Source organism: Cydia strobilella, chromosome 2, assembly GCF_947568885.1.
Source record: "Cydia strobilella chromosome 2, ilCydStro3.1, whole genome shotgun sequence".
Taxonomy (NCBI): domain Eukaryota; kingdom Metazoa; phylum Arthropoda; class Insecta; order Lepidoptera; family Tortricidae; genus Cydia; species Cydia strobilella.
Genome location: NC_086042.1, coordinates 29,809,639 through 29,832,684, shown reverse-complemented (window position 1 = coordinate 29,832,684; position 23,046 = coordinate 29,809,639). Strand labels below are relative to the sequence as shown.

Genomic DNA, 23,046 nt, shown 5'->3' with positions numbered 1-23,046 from the left:
AGAGACTTTGACAGCACACGCAGTGCAGGTGTTATTCCTCCAGGTGTAACTCCAAGTTTAACCGGTTAACCCCGGGATAGTGGAATGGTGCAAAGTTGCAAACTATAGTAAGCAGTGCCGGTGGGCAGTGGGTATTGACCTAGGTACTAGGTATGAATGTAAAAAATAAAATACATTTGTTAATGATAACTTTATTTGTTTAACAGTATGAATACTTGTAAAGTATACAGTTGCCTTACGACTAGTATCACAGTAGTAGCCTCTACATAAAACAATTATATAAACACATTGCGCTACTTTGCGCCATGCAGTCGGGTATTAAAAAATTCCCTGTCCCTGATATTTCGTTATAAACGGAATAGTCATTAACAGGCGTTCCCCTCTTTCGAAACTCTATGACCATGGTTTTTTTATCATACACATTGTATGGACTGACGTTTATCTGACATGGCTATTTTTACGTTACGTATACATTTGACGTGCCGCTCCCCCGCAAAAATCGGCAGACTGTTTTGTACAGAAAATTACAGACATGGCGTCTCCATTTGGTTATATCATCCAAGCTGCAGGCATATTATAATTATGTATGTATAACGGGCATATTAAAAAAACACGAGGGTAACATTATTAAATGAAATATGTGTTAACATAAAACAGAATAGATGTTATAAAAATAACTTAATAGTGGAAACACAATAGGTATGTTATTAAAACTAATTGGTTTTGATTTATTATAATTGTGATATAATTAATAAAGTAAACATATGCATGGGTATATAGCATCGAATACCTACATGTTACAACTCGTAAATGATTTAAACTAAGTAAGGATTCCCGCTCTTCTTGAGCCGACTGGCATTAACAGAGATGATGGCAAGAGGCCCGATGGGATGTCCTTGGTTCCTTGGAGCTTGGGACGGATGTTGGTGTGGGATGCTACCTGCGTAGACACACTGGCACCGTCCCACCTCCAACGGACTAATGTAAAAGCGGGCGGAGCGGCGGAAAGCGCCGAAATTTTAAAACGTAATAAATATAAGAGCCTCGGTAGAGAGTATCATTTCATTCCATTTGGAGTTGAAACTCTAGGTCCATGGGGTCCCAGCGCGCATAAGTTGTTTGCAGAAATCGCGAAGCGTCTGGTTGACGTAACTGGTGACCGAAGAGCTGGCGGCTTTCTCGCACAACGTATCAGCATTGCGATACAGCGGGGAAATGCCGCCAGCATCCTTGGTACAATGCCTCAAGGGCCTATTTTAGATTTAAGCTAGTTATTAATTTCGTTTACGTAGTACCACTGTATATAAAAAAAAAGTAAGGATTAAAATTTATAACATGTTTGATAATAATGCAAAAAAAAAACTTAACGTACTAGTTATATTAATAATCAACAATTCAATTATATCAAATAATCCTTAAAATATATTTCAATATACAGTTGTTTCTATAACTGACTAATATATTTTAATAGCACCATTTAATTTGCTCAATAATAAAATAAAAACAATAAAATTTGACGCTTATTTATGTTCGTTCCATAGTGGTCTGTGATCTTTCTTATTAAACTATAAAAAAACAATTATCAAATTAGAAAAAAAAACAATAATTATCAATTTCAGATAGATAAAATAGGCGCGAGTGACTCGACCACGACCAGTGAAACCTGTGTCGAAACGTCGGTAAATAAAGGTAACAAAATAAATTCGCGATAGACCCGTTTGTAAATGTGATTTAAGATAGATAAAAGTCACAAAAATATGGATTTTGACACAAATTCCTTATCAACAGACAACCTTGAAATTTGAAATTATTACGAATAAACAATTATCACATTTTCGCTTGAACTTCACGTTCTTTATATAATATAAGTTATTGAGGATATTAATTTCCGTTGCATCGTGTCCGGTCAGCTGGTTACAATAATGAATGTCAAAGTATATGATAATGAAGTAAAAGCAGAATAGATAGTTAATGTATCTAACGAATGTACCATACACATAGTTAACAATCAATAAACAGTACCGTATCGCCCCTTGGCTGAAACATTTAAAATTATGACCTCAATTTTTTTCGACCAGTACAAAAAATTTAAATAATCCTGGTGTCCTGAATTGCAGTTTTTTAAATGTTTAGGTTCAACAAAATAGTACAAAAGTTTGAATCTGATCATCGCAATTGATATTTGATTTGATATACAATATAGACATATCAGACGATCTGAATTTTGGGTAATTAAGAAATCTTAGCTCTAATTACGTGCAATTTCGATCGAAAGAAGCAGGGCTTCTTTAAAATTCTTCAGAACTTGTGCAGAGGGTACAGTCATTTTAAGGCAATAAAGATCATATTATATAAGAATAACATCATACAAATAACCAGAGGGATAGCTACGACGCAGGCCAAGATGAGGTGACCATGTGAGGTGTTCACATCCTCACATGATCACAAATTTTAACCAACTGATATATGAACCCAGTCATTGGAAAACCACAAACAGAGACCAAGCGAGGTTCACATCCGGACAACATCACAGATCACAGACTTCTTAACTTTTATTTCTTGGCCTCATTGGAAGGCAAATATCATGAAAAGCAGAGGCACCGCTACGACGCAGGCCAGGTATATGGAGGTCCGGGGTTCGCATTCTGACACAATCACAAATTGCTCGTTCCAGAGGGAGTCGTTGTTGCGTAGGGGGACTTCTAGAACTACCTGGAAGTAGAAATAGATGCTTGTTAAATAGTTAAAGGTTTTCTTCAATTTGCATTTTTTAAAGACTGGCTTTTATTGAAATTGGACACAAAAGAAATACCTATCAAATAATAGACAAAGAACACAGAAAAGTGCAATAGTTATTTGTGCAACAAGAGAGGAAAGTTGGTTTTTCTTGCGAGTGTTTATTTTGAGTCCCGAGAAAGCGTACCGTACCGTACCGTACCGTACCGTAGTATGAAGTTCATGGCCTCAAGCATCTATTTAAAAGCCATTGATAAACAGATGCCAGGTGCCCAGATCTTGTAATTTAAGTAGAGTATGGCAACTAAATGGGATTTCATTGCTCTAGGTACATATACATTTTTTATGTTCTCTAAATGGCATCTAGAACATAGCTAAACTAACTTTTTATCAAGTAAATACGTTTGCGTCTAAATTCTTAAATTAAAGAACAAATTCACCGTTTCGATCAAGACGACGGGACACATTCTGATGGTAGATGTCGCTATGTGCCTCCCTATGGCATGTAACAAGTGGACAAGTGCGAGTCGGAGTCGCCCACCGACGGCTCCGTACTTTTTAGTATTTGTTGTTATCGCGGCAACAGAAATACATCATCTGTGAAAATTTCAACTGTCTAGCTATCACGGTTCATGAGATACAGCCTGGTGACAGACAGATGGACAGACAGACGGACAAACGGACAGACAGACGGACAGCGGAGTCTTAGTAATAGGGTCCCGTTTTTTTTACCCTTTGGGTACGAAACCCTGAAAACAGGAAGGAATGGAAAGATTCGCACGCTTCTGATAAGCTTCCGTAGCTCAGTTGGTTAAGAGCGATCTTACCGGTGTTCAGAAAGGTCGCAATTCTTGCCCGAAGCGGTGAATTTTTTCATTTTTTCTTTAATATAAAAATTGTAGAACGTACCTTCTGGCTGGAGAAGATATCGAGCAGCAGGTCGCAGCGCTGCGTGCTGTTTCGGCACTCCCGCAGCGCCGTCTGCGCCACCTCGTACCTGGATCACAGCGTTAAGATTTTAGTTTATGCTGTTCCTAAAATTTATTTATTGCAGACCTTTTCGAAACCTTAAAACCCGTTTTTTGAAGATGCCCATACTGTGGAGCTTAGAGAAAACCTCGGCAGGTTTCACTCAAGGTTCCACTGCCGGAGCGTTCGGTGACGGCAAGTGGTGTGGTGTGACCATTGTTGATTTTATTTATTATTATTTTTCAAAATTTACACAGCATTACCTATACAGTTAGTATTAATTCACTGTGAAGTTCAATTAAAGTATACACAAAGTACCACTAGTCCCGTTTATCCATCGCCTCACAGAACCTCATACACTCTTCTTTCATCCAGCTGCATAGAAATACATCGCATTCCGGTGCTGATAATACGCAGAGCGCGTTACGATATTGAAGAGCGCGAATGAAAGGTGATTTACTGTGGGGGACGTGGGGGGCGGTACGAATTTTAGGAATCGCGACAAGTTGATGACTTTTTGGTCGGAAATTAAATTTAGCCTTAGACATTGGCGGGGCGAACAGGCGTTAAAGCTGTGCAGTTAGTTCAGGGCAGTCCGAGTTTCCTCGCAAAATGGAACAAGCAGCACTAGCAGCAGTCAACAGCTCAAAGTTACGCCTCACTTCTAAAGAATTAAAACCTAAAACACCGAGCAAAGATTTTGATGGATACAAATATGGATGTACAAGTGTTCACAGTATTCAGTCCTAAACCGGGACCAGATTTAGGCATTGTAGGCAATATTGAGTCAGAAGCAGAAATAAGTTGGGATTAAACATATTTTTATCCGCATGTACGAGTATATATGACTCACCTGGTCTTCTGCAGGTCAAATTTGGCTCGGATGAAGTTCTTCTGCCGCTCGTTCTCGGAGTTAAACACGAAAAAGTAGTAGCCATTAGCTGGCACCCTGAATAATCAAAAGAACTGGTTTATAGTTGATGTTTTATTACGAAAATTTTTACAAACTTCTTATTCCCAATTTGAACTATTTATCGGAAGTTTTTTCGTAAATCAGTGTTTGTTTTTGCCCATACGTACAAGCACTTACGGCAGACATGTTCTGTCCGGCAACAACTCAGGCCTCACAAAATTGAATCCAGCCTCACGGAAAACCGTTACGGGCTGACGGTGAGATTACCTCGATGCCTTTTGGTACGAATAGAAAAGGACAAATAGTAGGGAGATTTTTGAGTAGCTCGGGACACTTAGGGAAGCTCTTACTTGACTGCCTTTTAGTATTCTGAGCCTGAAGCAAAACTGAGTTAACATACATCAAGCGCTTACTTATTAACTGATTCACTTGGAGCGTTTTCACTCCATCCAAGCTACCTGCCTTCACCAATAGGTGAAGTGCTATAAAGGTGCCCTGGTAGCATTTATACGTCATTATGACGTCCGTTACGTCATTATGACCTATAAATGACGTCACTTGTACGTCGCTGACGTCACTTTGCTACCTGGCGGAAAGACCAGTTTTATACCAACTTCTCACATCTCATGATCATCTTATACAATATCTCATGTATGTACCTACTTACTATCAAAGCGTAAAAATGTATGCACGTGATCAAGAAAAATGGAAGATGAGTGCGACTAAATAAAAATGTTTACCTGTATGTAAGCGCGTTAGCTTTAGCAGCAGTCGCGCTCTGCGTCTCATCAGCATTCTTCATGCAGGATCTATGAGGAGTCATGGGCAGGTTCAGGATCAGGCCGTCGCACTGCAGCAGCCGTTCCTCGGAGCTGGAGAACGAGGACCAGTACTCAGAGTTGCTCATGTCGAAGGGAGTCGTCTCGTTGATGACCTCGTGGTGGTCCGCGTACCCGTCTGGTTGTACGTCCTGGAAATTTTGTAAGCGACTATAATTTCTCGGCATGTTTCTACTTCTGTTTATTCTTATAAACCTGAAAGCTGTATGCAAGCCAAGTTTCGTGCTTTCTGCCGGATGGGACCATAGCTCCATTCTAAATCGAGCTAAGGAGCCGGTAAGTAGCGGAAGTCGCGGAACTATGTAGGAAATATCCAGATCATTCCATATTTCGTGGCTTTTCGATCGGGATTGCAAACCCTCTCCACTAATCAAAACACTGACGCATAGAAGACCCCCAAAAACAGTTGCTCGATCCTTGCCAGTTGCTTTTCACTAACACACCATATGCGCAGATGAGTATAATACTAATAACGTAATCATACCTCCTCAGCAGCATTGTTTCGTGCTTCATCATCCTCGTTGAATTCCTTCTGTATTTCGATCTGCCCCAACATGAGATCTCGCTTCGCTCGAGCCTCTTCTCTCGCGTTATGCCTCTTTTCTGAAAAATTAAAAACAATTTAATAAATATTTTAAAACGTAATAAATATAAGAGCCTCGGTAGAGAGTATCATTTCGTTCCATTTGGAGTTGAAACTCTAGGTCCATGGGGTCCCAGCGCGCATAAGTTGTTTGCAGAAATCGCGAAGCGTCTGGTTGACGTAACTGGTTACCGAAGAGCTGGCGGCTTTCTCGCACAACGTATCAGCATTGCGATACAGCGGGGAAATGCCGCCAGCATCCTTGGTACAATGCCTCAAGGGCTAGAGATTTAAGCTAGTTATTAATTTCGTTTACGTAGTACCACTGTATATATCTTGTATGTAAATAAATTTGTAATAAAAAACAATTTGTATTCGAATAGATAAACCTCAATACAAGCAACTTAATACCTACCACCACTATACCACATAACAAGTCAAAAGTGGGAGTTATTACAGTTGGTAGTGGTTCTTTTATTTTGGGTCTCTCGAGTTCAAGTCTCACCCAAGTAATTTATCCACTTTTAAATCTATTCAAAGCTTAATAGCACCGTTCGTAGACGTACTAATTTAGAGAAAATTCTTTACACTGCGATGTAATACAATTCTATTCTATTCAATTCTATTCTAAAAACAATAAACAATTCTATTCTAATAATTTGTTCTAAGTAGTTAGTACAGTCCGGTGTTGTTTTGTGTTTTTTAATGATGTATAAAAAGGGTACTTACGCCGTCTCTGAGGTCGCGTATTCTCCTCATCAATTGCTTCCACCAGCACCTTCCTGAGATGGTCCAGCTCCTCGTCGCTGCCTTTCACAGCCCCCATTATATTGGCCACATGACCCTAGAAAACAATTAAACGTATTAAAAAGGTATTAACCTTTTAACTGATTTTGGTTATCAATGGTCTACTAACTTTCTCCTGCGAACGCTTTGGCTGTGTAATGAACTCCCTGCGGAGGAGGAGGAGGTTTTTCAAAAATATAACATATCAATCGCGCTTGTGGTTTCTTTGGGGAAGACGCTTACTGCCAAGCAGTCTGTAAGCGTATCAATAATCATTTATTTCGAACAAAAGTCCATAAAATACATTTTTATTCAATCCGTTACCCTTCCCTCTTTCCTTCTTGGTGACACTCATGAGACTCAATAAGGTGCCAGGGTCTTTTCAAGCTATATTTTATGTAACTGGTGACCAGAGAGCTGGCGGCTTCCTCGCACGACGTATTCATCATTGCGATACATCGAGGAAATGCCGCCAGCATCCTTGGTACAATGCCTCAAGGGCCTATTTTAGATTTAAGCTAGTTATTAATTTCGTTTACGTAGTACCACTGTATATATCTTGTATTTATGTATAGTATGTATGTATAGAGCCATGGAGCGCGCCATGCTCGGTATCAAACTTCAAGACCGAGTGAGAAATGTCGAGATCCGACGCCGCACCAAGGTGCAAGACGTCGGATACGTCATTACCAAACTTAAATTGAGCTGGGCGGGACATGTTGCCAGACAGAGTGATGGCAGGTGGGCCAAAATGTTAACGGAATGGTGGCCGCTTTCAGACTAAAGGAGTGCCTGGCGTCCGTTGGCTCGTTGGGTGGACGACATTCGAAAGTCACTTCTGGATGAGATTGGCTCAGGACCGGGATAAGTGGCGTACTCTAAGAGAGGCCTAAGCTCAGCTGTGGGCGATAAAAGGCTGATATGATGATGATGATGATGATGTATGGTTACTTTAGTTCAACATACCTGTTGCGGATAATCCACGCCCATGGTTTTGTGGAGCCGTTTAAGGACCCTGGTGCCTCGCGAACCCAGGCCCTGAAGCTGATGCAGAATGTTCTCGAATACTTCCCGAGAACTAGGCTCTTGAGTGTCCTGGAATTTAAACACACTTTCTAAGTTTTAAGGTAAAATCGTAGTAAATCTATCTCTATCTCTAGCCGGATTAACCAAGAATCACCCAAATTCTATGGAGGCCCTGGAGAGAGGTGAGAGGGGAGATGCAATGGTCGCAAACGCATAGGAGGGTCATTCTCTGAGAATATATCTGCGGTTGCCTCTAATTGCCACGACTTTTTTCATACATTTTGCATGGGTCTCGGCAATAAGACCGCAGACATATTTTTTGAGAATGACCGAGGACATGAAAATGAACCGACCCGCGATGATGATCCGGAACTGATCTCCTTTTTGAATTTGAAGTCAATTAAAAAGTCACAACTTACATATTTGATAATGATGAAAGGGAATGTAAACATTTTATTTCCGTTTACTGAATATAAATCATTTAGGACGGTAAGTTTAAAATGAAAATGTTTCTATTAAACAAAATTAAATTAAAGTTACCACCGTAAGCAATAAGATGTACGCAAGTAGGCTATGTACTTAATAATTAACTAGGCAACTAAACTAATTAGCTAAGACTACCCATTTGTGTTTTAAGGGAGTCCTCTCTGCCAACAAACTGTCTTGCGGTTTGGCAGAAGAATTAATGTAAAAATAGGGTTTATTTCGCCAGAATAAATGATTTATTTTTTTATTTTATATTCTAAAGGGTTAAATAAATCTATTCGGTCGCCGCAAACTTCCTTCTCAGAGGAATAGAGAAAAGTATATGCTATTTCCCTGTCGATCTTAGTAGAAATAAAGCAGAAAGATCTAACAACCGCTTAAGATAGCCTTATTACTTATTCTCGCTCTGCTTTATTACTGATTTTGAAGAGGATAATGCCTCTACACTTTGTTCCATATATACTCGTACTCGTATATGCACTAACCCCATTCATACATACTATACATAGCTGACAAGTTACCAAGTACACAATAATCTCAAAGATAAGGTTCAAGGAATCTTCCAGTACATTAAGTACGTTCTGCTGCGCTACGTTTGTTCTTCTCTTATGATGTTTTAAAACTATTTCAGTTTAGTAATATTTATTTTAGCTGAATTTGCACAAGATAAGACTATATAATGAAGTTTGTTTTTAATAAAATCACGCCTACATCGTGCAAATAATGTTCGCATAATTTTGGAAATAAATTATTATCTAACTAGCTTTACTAAATATTTAACAATGTTATGTCAAATGGATTGTCGTACGACGAAACGGAGGAGTCACTAAAGTAATTTTTCACATCTCATGCTCTGAAAAAGGATCATAGTTGTTCTAAAAGGTGTGCAGAAAATGATACGTGTCTGCACTAGAGCATTTTACGTTCGAAGTACGATTTTTAATTTTTTTTTACGATAAGCAATTGAAATTTGAGTTCAAATGGATTTGTTGTACAATTTCCATTTTGATATTTGACTCTCTATTACATAAATTACGACACTTTAGGCTAAATTGTTAACTGAAAATACACTTAAAAAGTACTATGAAAGTTTATACTTGGTCATGTTTAAAAAAAAAAATGCATTTTACTTTCCTCGTATTCGAAATGAAAAGTAGAGTGTTTAACTCGGGTGAAACGCATCATTTCAGCCTCGGACTACTCTCTGCGTTCGAGCGCCAAAATACCTCGGCAGGAATGAGTGCCTTTCATCCCTTGGTTAACAATCTACTATTACTAAATTGGAACTTGGTTATCAATTATCTACTTTAATTTTAATTCCCCTATGCTTCTTTAACCTTTTGTTTGTAGTTAAAAGTTAATAGTAACATGTTTAGTATTTTGCCGTAAGTATTTCGTAGCCCACATTTAATTATTTCTATTTGTTTTATAATTTTTGTTTTTCTCCTACATGTTTTCCAAAATACTAGTTTTTTTTTTACTTGACTGTTGTGTCAACCAACCTTACCCTATCTGTACCACACCGAGTACTGGCCTCCGCAATACAGGCTTGCCTAGTGCGGGGACCACCGATACCGAGTTTGCATCGCATGTTAAGATAAGTTTCTTACATAGTAAATTAGTGAATAAGTTTGTAAATATAGGTTACTTAATAAGTTTATTGTACTTACTTATCTTAAATAAATATTTTTTCATTTTTCATTTTTTTAATGTTAACTTAGTCTTGGGTTAACTTAGGTTGGGGTGTACTATATCCTTGTTGATTTACCCCGTTTTACTTATTAATCAGTTTTTTTTTGTTTTTTATACAATGTCATAAAATTTTAAACACATCACACATATGTATTACCTGCCTTACAAAGACAACTTTAATTATTGTTTAGTCATGTGATACAATTACATTTACTAGATAACGGATAATGCAAATAAGGGTCGTTAAATTTTCAAAGCTAATTAAACATTTATAATACCTGTTTACTTACAGCGGTGCGTTCCACGACAATGTTGCTACCATCAACTTTCATATATTTTGCACTCTAAATGCAAACATTTAAACGAGTATTCTAATACCTATACATATTTACTTACGGCTGTATGTTCCACGTCAATGTTTGCACCATCTTTCAAATATTCTCCATTTTTCACTTCAATTGTATTATCAACTCTTACATAAGGCTGATTTGTTGTTACCACATTCTTTGTTTCTGTTTGAAATGTATTTTTGTCCTCTGTATACTCTTCTGTTGTTGTTACTTCGATTACTTCTTTCTTAGTGGGTGTGTTTATTAAATATGGCGTGGTAGATTTTTGTGGGGTCGTTTCACCAATTCTAGATGTTTTGCTTTCTGTTTTTGTATTTGTAATGTTAGAGTTCTGGTCGCTGATGTTTGCATTGAGATCTGAAACGCGTGTTACAAAATGTGTTGATTAATGTTCACTATATGTTTTTGTATTGGTTTAAGAGTCCCCGGCAAGCTCGGCCGAATTGCACCTTCCCATACAAACGTAGTTCCGCTCTCATTTTAAAACTACGTGTTGGATTGTAATGAAACTTTGCACATACAATGACATGAGCTATAACTAGGCCTGAAATAAGTTAAAACAAACGAAATAGAGCAAAAACAAGTTTTGTATGAAAAACTTATATTCGCTGTATTTTTTTAACTATGGTATCTGATGCTACATAAACTAATAACAGACATAGATATACCTTATCCTATTGTAAGTACAAAGTTTCAGAGCAATCTAGCTAGTCGTTTTAAAATGAGAGCGGAACTACGTTTGTATAGAGAACCGAGCTTGCCGGAGGCCCTTTAGTCTTTTGGTATAAAAATAAAATTATTCAATTCACTCGAATACCCATAAAATAAATAAATTCTACGTTGAACATTTTGTTTCTTGAGCATGATAGCTAGGATTTTGATTACTTGGAGTAACAGGACCTCTGTAAAAGTACTTAAGGTACTTCTAAATTCTGTGCCTTTTCATACCAACATGGAGAAGAGTAGGTAAATAACACTTTTATGATATAGGAGGCAAACAAGCAGACGGATCACCTGATGGTAAGCGATCACCACATGCACACCCGCAACACCAGAGGGGTTGTAAGCAGCATTGTATAGCATTGTGGTGTATAAGGAAAGATGCCGGTTTACATACCATTGAATGAAATCCATTTTCTCTCCTCCTTATCAACGTTGGTGTCCCGATGCCGTTGTTTCGCAGTCTTCAGCGATATCAGATTATCCGGAGGCCGGTAGTTCTTGAACGATTCCGTTTTCGCTGCTTGGCGTTGTGCGTGCAGACTTTCCAGGATTTCACGGAGTTCCTGGAGGTTAAAAGTAATAATTTTTTAGACTTGGAAGTTGGAGAAAATGGGAGTTGGATGGGCACAGGGGTAGCAGGATTACAGAAGTAGAGGGTTTTCTCGATGCAACCACGATCAATAAATACACACGAGTGTTGTAAAGCAGCTTATTACAACCATTTTCTACGATAGCTTTATTGTTTGTGTGCAATGACGACGCCTGATTTATGGTTGTACCCTCTTGACGAAGTTTGCGTTGCGGATGTGAATTTGTCATTAACGTCATTCCTGATGGTCAGTTGTGTTACAAATGGAAGAAGATATGACACTGCATCTCGGGATCATGATTCGCATTTTAGTCTTGTGAGAGCCTGCTCAATTATAAATGTTTTAAATGTATAAGAGGTGAGGACACTGCAATGTTCAAGTGTAAGAGGATAGGACACTACCTTGGGATCGTGGTCAGTAACGTCGGCAGCGGGCACGGATTCGGATGATGTCACGTTATTGGTGTGTCGATCGCGGTCCAGGAAGCTGACGCCTGCCTTGTGGCGCTTCATTGTGCCTGGTCGGTAGAGGGAATTTTTAAGTAGGTATATAGGTAGGTAGCCCACAAATGTTTACTTACGTAGGTATACAAAATAGTATGTATGCAGAAAACATTAAAGGCTGAAATCTCCCATTAAGTATAAAGGTTCTTGTGTCGGGAGACCCAGAAATAGTTAGGTACATTAAATGTGTTCTGACTTTCTGAGCAGCTGCTAAACTAAATCAGGAAATCAAAGTAAAATTAAAAAAAAACTCTGGTAAAGCTCAAACTCATGACTCCACTCTCTGGTTCTTATAGTTTAAAAATGTATTTGTCTTTACTTTTATTTTATTTGCGTCTGTATTTAGATTAGAAACTATCAACGACAAGTTTGGTCTCAAACTCAACATTTATATGTTTATTTGAATGAACTGAGGCAATTTTTTGGTACCTAATAACGATTATATTTACCAGGATGATTAGTTTTTCCATTACTTGTCAACTCCTGCATCCTCTCCACCAAAATCTTATCAGAAAGTTGTCCTGACTTTTTGGCTTCCAGCAGCTCTAGAATCTTCTCAAGCAAGTTTGTGTTAGACAGTTTTAGGTCTTCTTGAATCTTCCTAGGCAAACGTGTTCCGGTCATCGGGAGGTCTTTATCAAGTAACTTCAGTATTTTCTCAGCCAGAATGGAGTCTGGCAGTAGGCCTAGCTTGTTTGCTTCTAGAAGTTCGTCTACTTCTTCTGACGAGTCGTCACCGATGTACGCGCAGTCTTTTAGGTGCTTGTAGCCTTTGATCATGATGAGAGAGGCTCCGGGGTGGCTGAGGAAGATATTGTCTGTTAAAATTGTTTCTGAAGAAGTTGTGCTATTTACGTAATAATCTTGCGTGGAAAAATACATGTATCACACGCTGTTATGGCTTTATAAGTAAAATTGCGTCAAATATGTTTTCGTGAATCTTCGTGAAAGATACGAGTATATTGGAGATGCATGTTTGTTATCAAAATTTAAGTTTAGAGGTACAGCCTAATATAAACTAAATTTAAGTATATATAGTTTCAGTGGCTTTAAAGATAACAAAGTTGAGCCCTCCATTCTCAGAAAGAGTATCGTTCGTTTTCGTAAGCGTGACACCGATTGGAGTTAATTCCCAAAACAAATTAATGCAACAGTCAAATGTGTCTTAAGAACATGTTTGGAGTTTTTTCAGAAATTACGAAGCAGATCTACCTATATCTGTTTGAGACTTAATTAAATCCATACTAATATTATAAATGCGAAAATGTGTCTGTCTGTCTGTCTGTTACCTCTTCACGCTTAAACCGCTGAACCGATTTAGTTGAAATTTGGTATAGAGATAGTTTGAGTCCCGGGGAAGGACATAGGGTAGTTTTTATCCCAGAAGTCATCCTTTAAGGGGGTGAAAAGGAGGTGGAAGTTTGAATGGGGAATCGATAAACAGCAGATTGGATAAAAAATAAGCTACCCTAATTACTAACTCCACGCAAACGAAGTCGCGACAAAAGCTGGTATAATGATAAAATCAAAAGTATTTTTACTTGACACAAGCTGAAACGGTGACCGTAGACCCTTTGAGTAGATAGAACCCCCAGTACTCCTTCATGTCGTCTTCCAGCTCCAGTTCTCTGGTCATAGAGACTGGCACCAGCTCTTCAGAAATCTCCGGGTGTCCAGGCATCACGAAGGCGTTGAAGGTCGTGTTGGACTTTACTACTTGTCGCTGTAACAAACAAATGTCAATTCAATCACGGTAAAGCGATGTAATCAAAACAATGCTTAAAACTGTATCGCAGGTAATTATTTTATGCCGCTCATCAAGCTGTATGAAAAGGAGCTGGAGAAGGTTGACCAGTTCAAATATTTAGGTCACAATATCAGCCGTGCCTTGCACATACTGAATCTCGTGGCCGACAAAACAAACCTTTTTTATTGTCCTATGTGGGAATTATCAAAAACATGTTTGTATGTATTGTGTATGTGTAATATAAAATATTGAAATTTAATTTAAATAATTGTGTAATCTATAAGAAAGGTAATATTGAAATATATATAGGTAAATAATTTTTTTTGACTATTGTGTAATTAAATAGATTGGAATGATTGTGTAAATATATTGAAATTAAAATTGACATAATTTAGTTAAGTAAGTAGTAATAAGGTTCATTTAAGGCACTATTGTATTAGGATTTACCTGTAAAAATAGTTGCTCTATTTAATAAATAAAAGACAGTATCATTTCGTTCCATTTGGAGTTGAAACTCTAGGTCCATGGGGTCCCAGCGCGCATAAGTTGCAGAAATCGCGAAGCGTCTGGTTGACGTAACTGGTCAGGTGACCGAAGAGCTGGCGGCTTTCTCGCACAACGTATCAGCATTGCGATACAGCGGGGAAATGCCGCCAGCATCCTTGGTACAATGCCTCAAGGGCCTATTTTAGATTAAAGCTAGTTATTAATTTCGTTTACGTAGTACCACTGTATATATCTTGTATGTAAATAAATGTTTTTTTAAACGCTTATGTAGCATAAATAAAATAAAATAAATAAATAAATAAATTATCACGAGTGACCTAAAGGACGACAGTGATATTGAGAGGGAACGTAGGGCGTTGGCGGTTTGGGGGAATATGCTGGCTCGCAGGTTCGCGCATTGTACAGGGTAAGTAAATCGCTTGTTCAAGTCCTTCTCTCAATCGTTCTCCACCAGCGGCCTGTGGATTAGTTATACTCAGAGAGTCCTCTATAATGACATGTTTAGTGTGCTGATGGGGCTCCCTAGATTCTGCAGTGCGTCTGGCATGTTCGCCGACACCCTTCCACGCCATTATGCGCAAAAAAATGTTTGTTAAAAAAAAGAAAAACCGACTACGAAAACGATAAATAAAATACCACTCCCCCCTGCCCATCCCTCCTCCCTTTTATATGTGCTAGTAACTGATATGTTTCAAGTAAAAAAAACCAAACAGGTTTTAAGTGCTGTTTAATTTAAAGATCGGGATTGTTCTTATTTGCCTATTGTATTGTATTGTAGTTCGGGCGATTTTCCGCAACTCGACGACTGGCGCCTTTTTTGCGTGTCTTCTCTCTCTCTTATTTGCTTATTTAAAATGTTATTTAAATTCTTCATTTACAGTTATTGACATTGGTAAGTATAAAAACAAAAATCTATTTCAGTATACATAATACATTTTAAGTATATAAAATATTAAAAAAAACAATCACTATGTAACCAGTAAATTTTATCGTATGGTGTATGAAAACATATCAAAATTACATGTGCCACTTAAAGGGGCTCACTGATTATCAGTCCGCCGGACGATATCGGCCTGTCAGTTAGAACAACAATTTGACAGTTCCGAACAACTGACAGGCCAATATCGTCCGGCGGACTGGTAATCAGTGGGCCCCCTATAATCTTGACTCATGTCTAATATAAATAATATAATATTATATTATGTACACGTTTTTATCTTATACAATATGTAATGCCAGACATGGCGATAACGACAGATAGCTGACTTGTGTAATGTATGGATTGTATGGCTTGTTAGGGTAGGGTAAATTTCACAGTTATTGCCCCTTTTAATAATTTGTCGATAAATATCACAAGTAGTCCAATAGTAGCAACATTAGATTATTAAGATTATTATTTTAAGTTAGTCTAAGATTTTGCATGCCATATTGTGGTAGACCATACATGCATGTAACACTTAATAACTACACTATGTACCTATAACATCCCAATGACATGTAACCATAACAACTGTGTATGTTCAAGCGAAATAAATAAATTGAATTGAATTGAATACATATACATACGACTGTATTTACCCAAATTTTCGTATTTTAATATGAGTATGACAGTTGAACGTAATGCAGCTATACTTTCGAAAATAAAACAATTACCTACAATACAATTATTTTGAAGATGTAGTGACAAAAATTGAGAAAGGTATGTTGAGATGGTTTGGACACGTGGAAAGAATGAGTGAAAGAAGGCTAACAAAGAGAGTGTATAAGGGAGAGGTAGAAACGGGAGTTGGAAGGGGCAGACCTCGGCGGACTTTCTCTGATCAGATCGGGGAAATCCTGAAGAAAGGCCAGGTCAAGAGCACCCTAAACCGGCGAGCGTTTATGAGGAATGTTATGAAAGTGAAGGAAGCGAAAGAGGTATGTCAGGATCGTAGCAAGTGGAAATCCGTGGTCTCTGCCTACCCCTCCGGGAAATAGGCGTGATTATATGTATGTATGTACAATTATTTTCAGCAAGAAAATAGAGTTAAATTTAAATATATTATGTTTATGTACAAACAGCAACACTCCGATGGTACCTCTACTTACCTATTAACAATCTACCTAAACTATATTATCAAAGTTTTTGAAAGGATGATTCCATAGATGTACAGAATAATCTAATTGATTTGTGTTATTCCTATATCCCCCATCAGATCTTAAGATATTTGGGTTGCATTTTTTTACGTATGTATTTTATGGGAAAATTTATATAATAAACTTTCATTACCTATACAAACTTATCTATTAAGTGTTATCCTTATAAACATTTATTTACATACAAGATATATACAGTGGTACTACGTAAACGAAATTAATAACTAGCTTAAATCTAAAATAGGCCCTTGAGGCATTATACCAAGGATGCTGGCGGCATTTCCCCGCTGTATCGCAATGCTGATACGTTGTGCGAGAAAGCCGCCAGCTCTTCGGTCACCAGTTACGTCAACCAGACGCTTCGCGATTTCTGCAAACAACTTATGCGCGCTGGGACCCCATGGACCTAGAGTTTCAACTCCAAATTAAGTGTTATTAGTTATTCGGTCATGTAAATGTCAATAGTCGCGGCAATAGTCACAAACTGAGTGCTTTACCCTAACGAAGATCGGTTTTAAACTTATCATTTTATAAGACTGCCCTAATTCAAGGTTGTCAAGAAACAGCGTCTGTTGACTCTAGTTGCAATATTAGTATTATATATATGATGTTAAAATGCTATTAGGTACCTGTGGTTTTTTTTATGAGATCTTTATTTAATAATATTGTCTTCGGTTACCGCGATAGTTACTCATGAAATAAAACTATGAAAACGGATTATATCGCGTATATTGAATTTATAATACATCCCGACGTTTCGAACTCTTTACAGCGTTCGTGGTCAACGGGTGACTGAGGAAAAATTACAAAGTGCAAAAATACCCACATACTAAAATAATGAACAATCATAGACTACAAACTTTAAGGCTGGTTGTACATGCAAAATCGGTTCATAAGGCCAGTTATACACTACAATTATTTTCAAGTAAAGTAAATATTATCTTTATTTAAAACTATGATCGAAACGTCGGGATGTATTATAAATTCAATATACGCGATATAATCCGTTTTCATAGTTTTATTTCATGAGTAACTATCGCGGTAACCGAAGACAATATTAGATTTGTCAAAATTCATTATTTTTTAAAAGCTATCAAACTTTTAGAATGGTAGAAAATTCAACTGAATTTAACCGTTGTGCTTTTGTTCAAACTTTATTGCCTTTATCAAAAATTTGCAAAATCAGAGATTACGGTTATACAAATAAAATAAATTAAAATCAAGCAAATGGTGTTTCATTTGCCAAAACCAACAAACAAAAAAATTTCAGACAAAAACCTTGTATACATAACTACATAAGTTGTTACCTGGCACCACGTAGGCGAAATCTTGCTGTCGATCAGCCTCATGTCCGTCATGCTCATGGGATACATCTGTGCCTGGAACACTCGATATCTGAAACATGAGGGCTTTACTAGCTAAGTATATACGTCCAGACTCAAGCGGGCCTACCGCGAAGAGCGAAAATCGAAATGTCAATCTGTCTCTCTAGCGCTCTGCATATTCGAACGATAGAGGCAGATAAAGAAATCTCTATTTTCGTTTTTCGTGGTAGGTCCTTAGATTAGTCCGTCTGTTTTGTCTTGTAGAAGTGTGGTGGGAATTAGATGTCTGACGGAGATCTGTTTGAGGTGCTGAATCGATGCAGCAAGCGGTATTTCTTCATGATGTTCGCAAAGGCGCGGGATAGGAGTAAACCTCCCTCGCCAGTCTTTTACCAGTGATATCCAACTGATTATTTACTGCCAAGTCAGCAAAGGCTTTTCATTTCAGCAACACATGCGATTACTTAAATGTCTCGTTGGCACCGAGTTTTTAGAGCATATTTTAAACGTTGCTTACCGGACCCTCAAGAGACATATCTAGTGTATTCATCAATTATCTATGAAATAATACGTTTTCTAATAATCATGCTACGAGATTATGATAAGGAGAATAACACTGTGATTTTATCTACATCTTCTTATCATCTACCCTACCCATGTCGATGTCGCCAGTATGGCTGCGCGATGGTAGCAGTGGGCCTTATTAATGGAAATGGAAAGGTAAACGTTGAGAGAGAAAGAGGTATAAAAGCTGGCGACTAAGTAGACGGCAGTAGTCAATATATGCTGATTAATTTAGTAGATGGTAGGTTGGACAGAAAAAGTAACTAACGAGGAGGTCTTAAATAGAGAGTCCAAGAAAAGCGTTGCTTAAGAACTATCGAAGATAGAAGAGGGAATGTGTTGGGACATAAATATGTTACGACACGATGAATTCAGGGAAGTCAAGAACATACATGGATCAAGTGAAGGAAAAAGTGAACGTTGTGTCGATGAGGCTGTTAAGGAAAATGCTAAGGATATAACTGCATAGAGATTGTTTCACAGACAAGACCATTAGAGCACAGATCTTAAGTTTATGATGATAAGTGATATAAAGTGATATAAAGTTATCTTTATGAGGGCGACTGCAGTAGTGTCGCTGGGAGCGTTGCAGTAGCGGGAAGCGAGATATTGTTACAATCAATTTCCCAGATAAGTTGTGTCGCAGCCGTTGCCGCATGGCTGTCGCAATTGTTCAATCCATCACTCAATTTATTAAAGAAATTGACTGTAACAACGCTGCAGCAGTAGCACTGCAATAGTCGCCATTCAAATCACACCTAGAAGACGAACAGGCTAGGTATATACGTGAGGTACCTAAGCAAACACCTTACAAACGCGAATCTCTCGGAAGAAAATTTCCTGGCAAGATTGTTGCAGTATGAAATTAATAATATTTGTTCAGAACCTTACCTTATATAAAGCGGTATGAAGATGAACAATCTAGGCAATAGGACCAGGAAGGCCAGTCGTTTGTAGATGCGGGGAGGGCCTCTGAAGAAATCTCCATTGATAAGACTGCTGAAGGTAATTCATTTAGAAACTAGCCTCATGTAAATTGGTATAAAGATGAGCAGGCTAGGCAGTAAGATCAGAAAGGCCAGCAGTTTGCAGATGCGGTGTGGGCCTCTGCAGAAACATCTACCGGCAAAATTACTGCAGTGAAGATAGATTGTAATAAACTTACCTCATGTAAAGAGGTATAAAGATGAACAAGCTAGGCAGTAAGATCAGAAAGGCCAGCAGTTTGCAGATGCGGTGTGGGCCTCTGCAGAAACATCTACCGGCAAAATTACTGCAGTGAAGATAGATTGTAATAAACTTACCTCATGTAAAGAGGTATAAAGATGAACAAGCTAGGCAACAAGATCAGGAAGGCCAGTAGTTTGCAAATGCGGAGTGGGCCTCTGAAGAAACCTCTGCTGGCGAGGTTGCTGCAGTACCGAGTGGGTTTGTAGGGGCGAGGGGGGACGCCCGCTGGAATAAAGAAATGGAGGTTTACTAAAAGTGGAGAACTTAAGTGGTCAGCGAATGGCGTCAAAAGTTTTTTTTAATCTTTTAAATATGGCAATAGTTTTGCTTATCAAAATAAGCGACCATTTTATTTCATAGTAATTACAATACATATGTATATTCCCAGGCACGGTACGGCTTTTTGAAATTGCGGCAAACTTTTGTGACTTGGATCGTGGGTCATGGTCTAGCTAGAAAGTGGCTGCATAAGTGCATATTATATCGCCTAGGAAAGTTTCCAAAATTGCTGGATAATACACATGAAGCATGGGAGACTTCTCAATGTTTTCTAAGAGGAATGATCAATTCTATTTGTAAATTGGAAACTCCTTTTATTTTCCGATTTTCCAGAGATTTTCGACAACTTTTACAACTTTTTTTCTACTCAAAATAACACAAATCCATACTAACATCCATACTAATATTATAAATGCGAAAGTGTCTGTCTGTCTGTCTGTTACCTCTTCACGCTTAAAATTTGGCATAGAGATAGTTTGAGTCCCGGGCGGGGAAGGACATAGGATAGTTTTTATGTCGGAAGTCCTCCCTAAAGAGGGTGAACGCGTATGCTCAACATTATTGCCTACATTTTATCCAGGCGCTATACTTACTCTAACTGCTGGAACCAAAGGCCTGAACTCTTTGATAAAGAAAGATAGTCTTATTGCGATTCTTATAAGAGGAAAGAAAAAATAGTGCCATGCTTTGTCTTTATCACCGACCGGGCATTTTGTCATGGTCGGGTTTTGGCATCATAGCAAGGCGATGGCGAAATACCGAAATTTATAAGTGAAAGAGAAAAAGGATTATGCTGACATACATGAAACTGTCAATACAACGTCTTTCTCTTACCCCTGGTCGCTCGGTTTCATGTCTATAACTACTTGTATATACTATGTCTATGGAACTAATTCCACGCAGACGAAGTCGCGGGCAAAACCTACTCATACAATAAGTTTATTGTTCTATAGATGTAGAATAATGGAAACTTACCTTCCAAGGGCTCCAACTCGGGCAGATCCATTATAACATCACTGTCACTCACAACCACAGAACTGGCACTGTCTTTCTCACTTGAGTCGCTTGTTACTGTAGTTTGACGATGCATTTTGTTTTCACTAATTACGGGTAAATTATACACAAATCACATAATCACTTATTTGTTTTTAAAATAACATATTTCTAACTCTTGGTCTATTTCTAAGAAGACAAATAAATTATGAATTTTATTCCGAAGGCCGATTATGATTAACTATTTTTTAAGGCTTTGATCTTAATATTGTCTTCGGTTACCGCGATAGTTACTCATGAAATAAAACTATGAAAACGGATTATATCGCGTATATTGAATTTATAATTCATCCTGACGTTTCGAACCCTTTACAGCGTTCGTGGTCAACGGGTGACTGAGGAGGTTTCGATCTTGTTATGACACGATCTTGACAATTATTCACGATGATTGGTGCGCGATAAATGCAATGAGAAAGTCATTAAACATCTCGCTCCTATACCTATACCTATAGGTAGATGCGCGTGAGATGCACTAGGAATCCCATCAAGATCGTATCATCGTGAATTCGTGTTCTCATTTCGATTACTTTGACTGGTCAGTTACCTAATCCATACTAATATTATAAATGCGAAAGTCTGTCTGTCTGTGTGTTCCCTCTTCACGCTTAAACCGCTGAATCGATTTAGATAAAATTTGGCATAGAGATAGGTTGAGTCCCTGAGAAGGACATAGGATAGTTTTTATCCCGAAAGTCATCCCTTAAGAAAGTAAAAAGCGGGATGGAATTGAGATAATTAATGAAGTGTCTGCTAATTTGTGTGCATAATATGCTCAAATTGAATAATTGCTATAAGATTTTCTCCAGGCGCTATTCTTACTCTAGCTGGGGTTACTAAGTCCACGCAGACGAAGTCGCGGGCAAAAGCTAGTATAAAATATAATTTGTTTTCCTACAAACGGAATATTAGTATCTATTTAAATTACATACAAGCACTGTTTACGTTCTCAAATGTTTATTTTGTTTATATGAAGCGTGTATAGAGAGGGATCTGGAGTAGACAGATAATGCGTCACATTAGTTAATGATGATGTAATGATCTATTTATTTATCGTATCGTTAGACGACTGTTTCCGTGGATCCGATTTGTCTAAGGTCAACCGGTAGAGGATGTTTTGTAGCAAAAATACTTTTTTGTAAAAGTTTTTTAGGAACAAAAACAGTTCCTTCTACGGATAGCTTTTAGGACTGAATAGTAGCGAAAATTTGTTTAAGCCCATTTACCTATATATAATATATAACACGCGACATCTCTAGAGTTGCAAGCTAAGGCGATAAGGTGATCGCTTTTTAGGGTTCCGTAGTCCGTACCCATAGGGGAAACATGTTGGGGCAATTCTTCTTCTTCTCGTGTCGATGGTTTCAGACTGTGCGGGACCAGAAGGTCATCACGGAGGTCCCGCTCAGAGCAGGCCTGCGGGCACGCTGGACAGGATATCATGTGCTCCATCGTTTGTGGAGCCGTCCCATATGAGCATTGGGTGTCTGAGCCGCTTAGGGCGCCCTACTTCACCATGTTCTTGCTACGGCCGACCCGGGAGCGCAACGTTGGGGCACTTGATACGGCACGATACTTACATCAAAGATAGATATAACTCCGTAATAGATGGATACAGTCTAAGGAAAAAACGTGCCTCGAAAATCAAGAAAATTTGATTCTCGTTCAGAGGGCGCTACTAGTTTTGGCCTACAGGCGTATAGATGGCGTTGACGGTTTCGTTTGTTATTTAACAATTTTAACGCATATCAGTGAAAGAACATGGGTCAAAATCATAAAAATAATTAATGCAAATAAAAAAAATCATTTATCCATATTTAAATACATTCTGTCGTATTTTTATAAATCTTCATTTTTAGTTTTAAAGTGTGTCGACAGATGGCAGTGAATTTACTGGGGTTACAAAATTTACTATGACAGTAGTTACCGCTCTAGTATAAGTTACTCTATGCTTACATAAAGTCTATAATGGAAGAATAGAAGAAAGGAGAGGCGGAGGAAGACCGAGACGT

The 23,046-nt window shown here is 38.1% G+C and overlaps 1 protein-coding gene across 2 annotated transcripts; it reads right to left on the bottom strand.

The window, feature by feature from the left end:
• Nucleotides 1-2,109: 2,109 nt before the first annotated feature.
• Nucleotides 2,110-21,113, bottom strand: LOC134754711 (uncharacterized). 2 transcript variants are annotated; one of them, XM_063691048.1, is made up of 15 exons: nt 20,960-21,113; nt 19,780-19,930; nt 17,894-17,981; nt 13,738-13,919; nt 12,646-12,998; nt 12,095-12,210; nt 11,498-11,666; nt 10,427-10,737; nt 7,793-7,921; nt 6,770-6,884; nt 5,942-6,060; nt 5,359-5,588; nt 4,559-4,654; nt 3,646-3,733; nt 2,111-2,712 (listed from the first exon to the last, which is right to left on the bottom strand). In XM_063691048.1, exons 1-15 carry the CDS (start codon nt 21,072-21,074, stop codon nt 2,566-2,568), a joined length of 2,409 nt encoding a protein of 802 aa, XP_063547118.1. In that variant the 5' UTR covers nt 21,075-21,113; the 3' UTR covers nt 2,111-2,565. The 2 variants fall into 2 exon arrangements, with proteins under 2 accessions (XP_063547122.1, XP_063547118.1); XM_063691052.1 differs by lacking the exons at nt 19,780-19,930; nt 20,960-21,113 and adding an exon at nt 19,641-19,749 and having other exon boundaries at nt 2,110-2,712.
• Between the last annotated feature and the right edge of the window lie 1,933 nt (nt 21,114-23,046).

Bases quoted from the DNA above. Each gene is read 5' to 3' on its own strand.
- LOC134754711 (XM_063691048.1), bottom strand. From the start codon at position 21,074: ATGCATCGTCAAACTACAGTAACAAGCGACTCAAGTGAGAAAGACAGT. The intron at 19,931-20,959 runs GTAAGTTTCCAT...TCTTTATTCCAG, and splicing joins CGAGTTGGAGCCCTTGGAAG to CGGGCGTCCCCCCTCGCCCC. The intron at 12,999-13,737 runs GTAAAAATACTT...TATCTTCCTCAG, and splicing joins ACCGTTTCAGCTTGTGTCAA to CCACCCCGGAGCCTCTCTCA.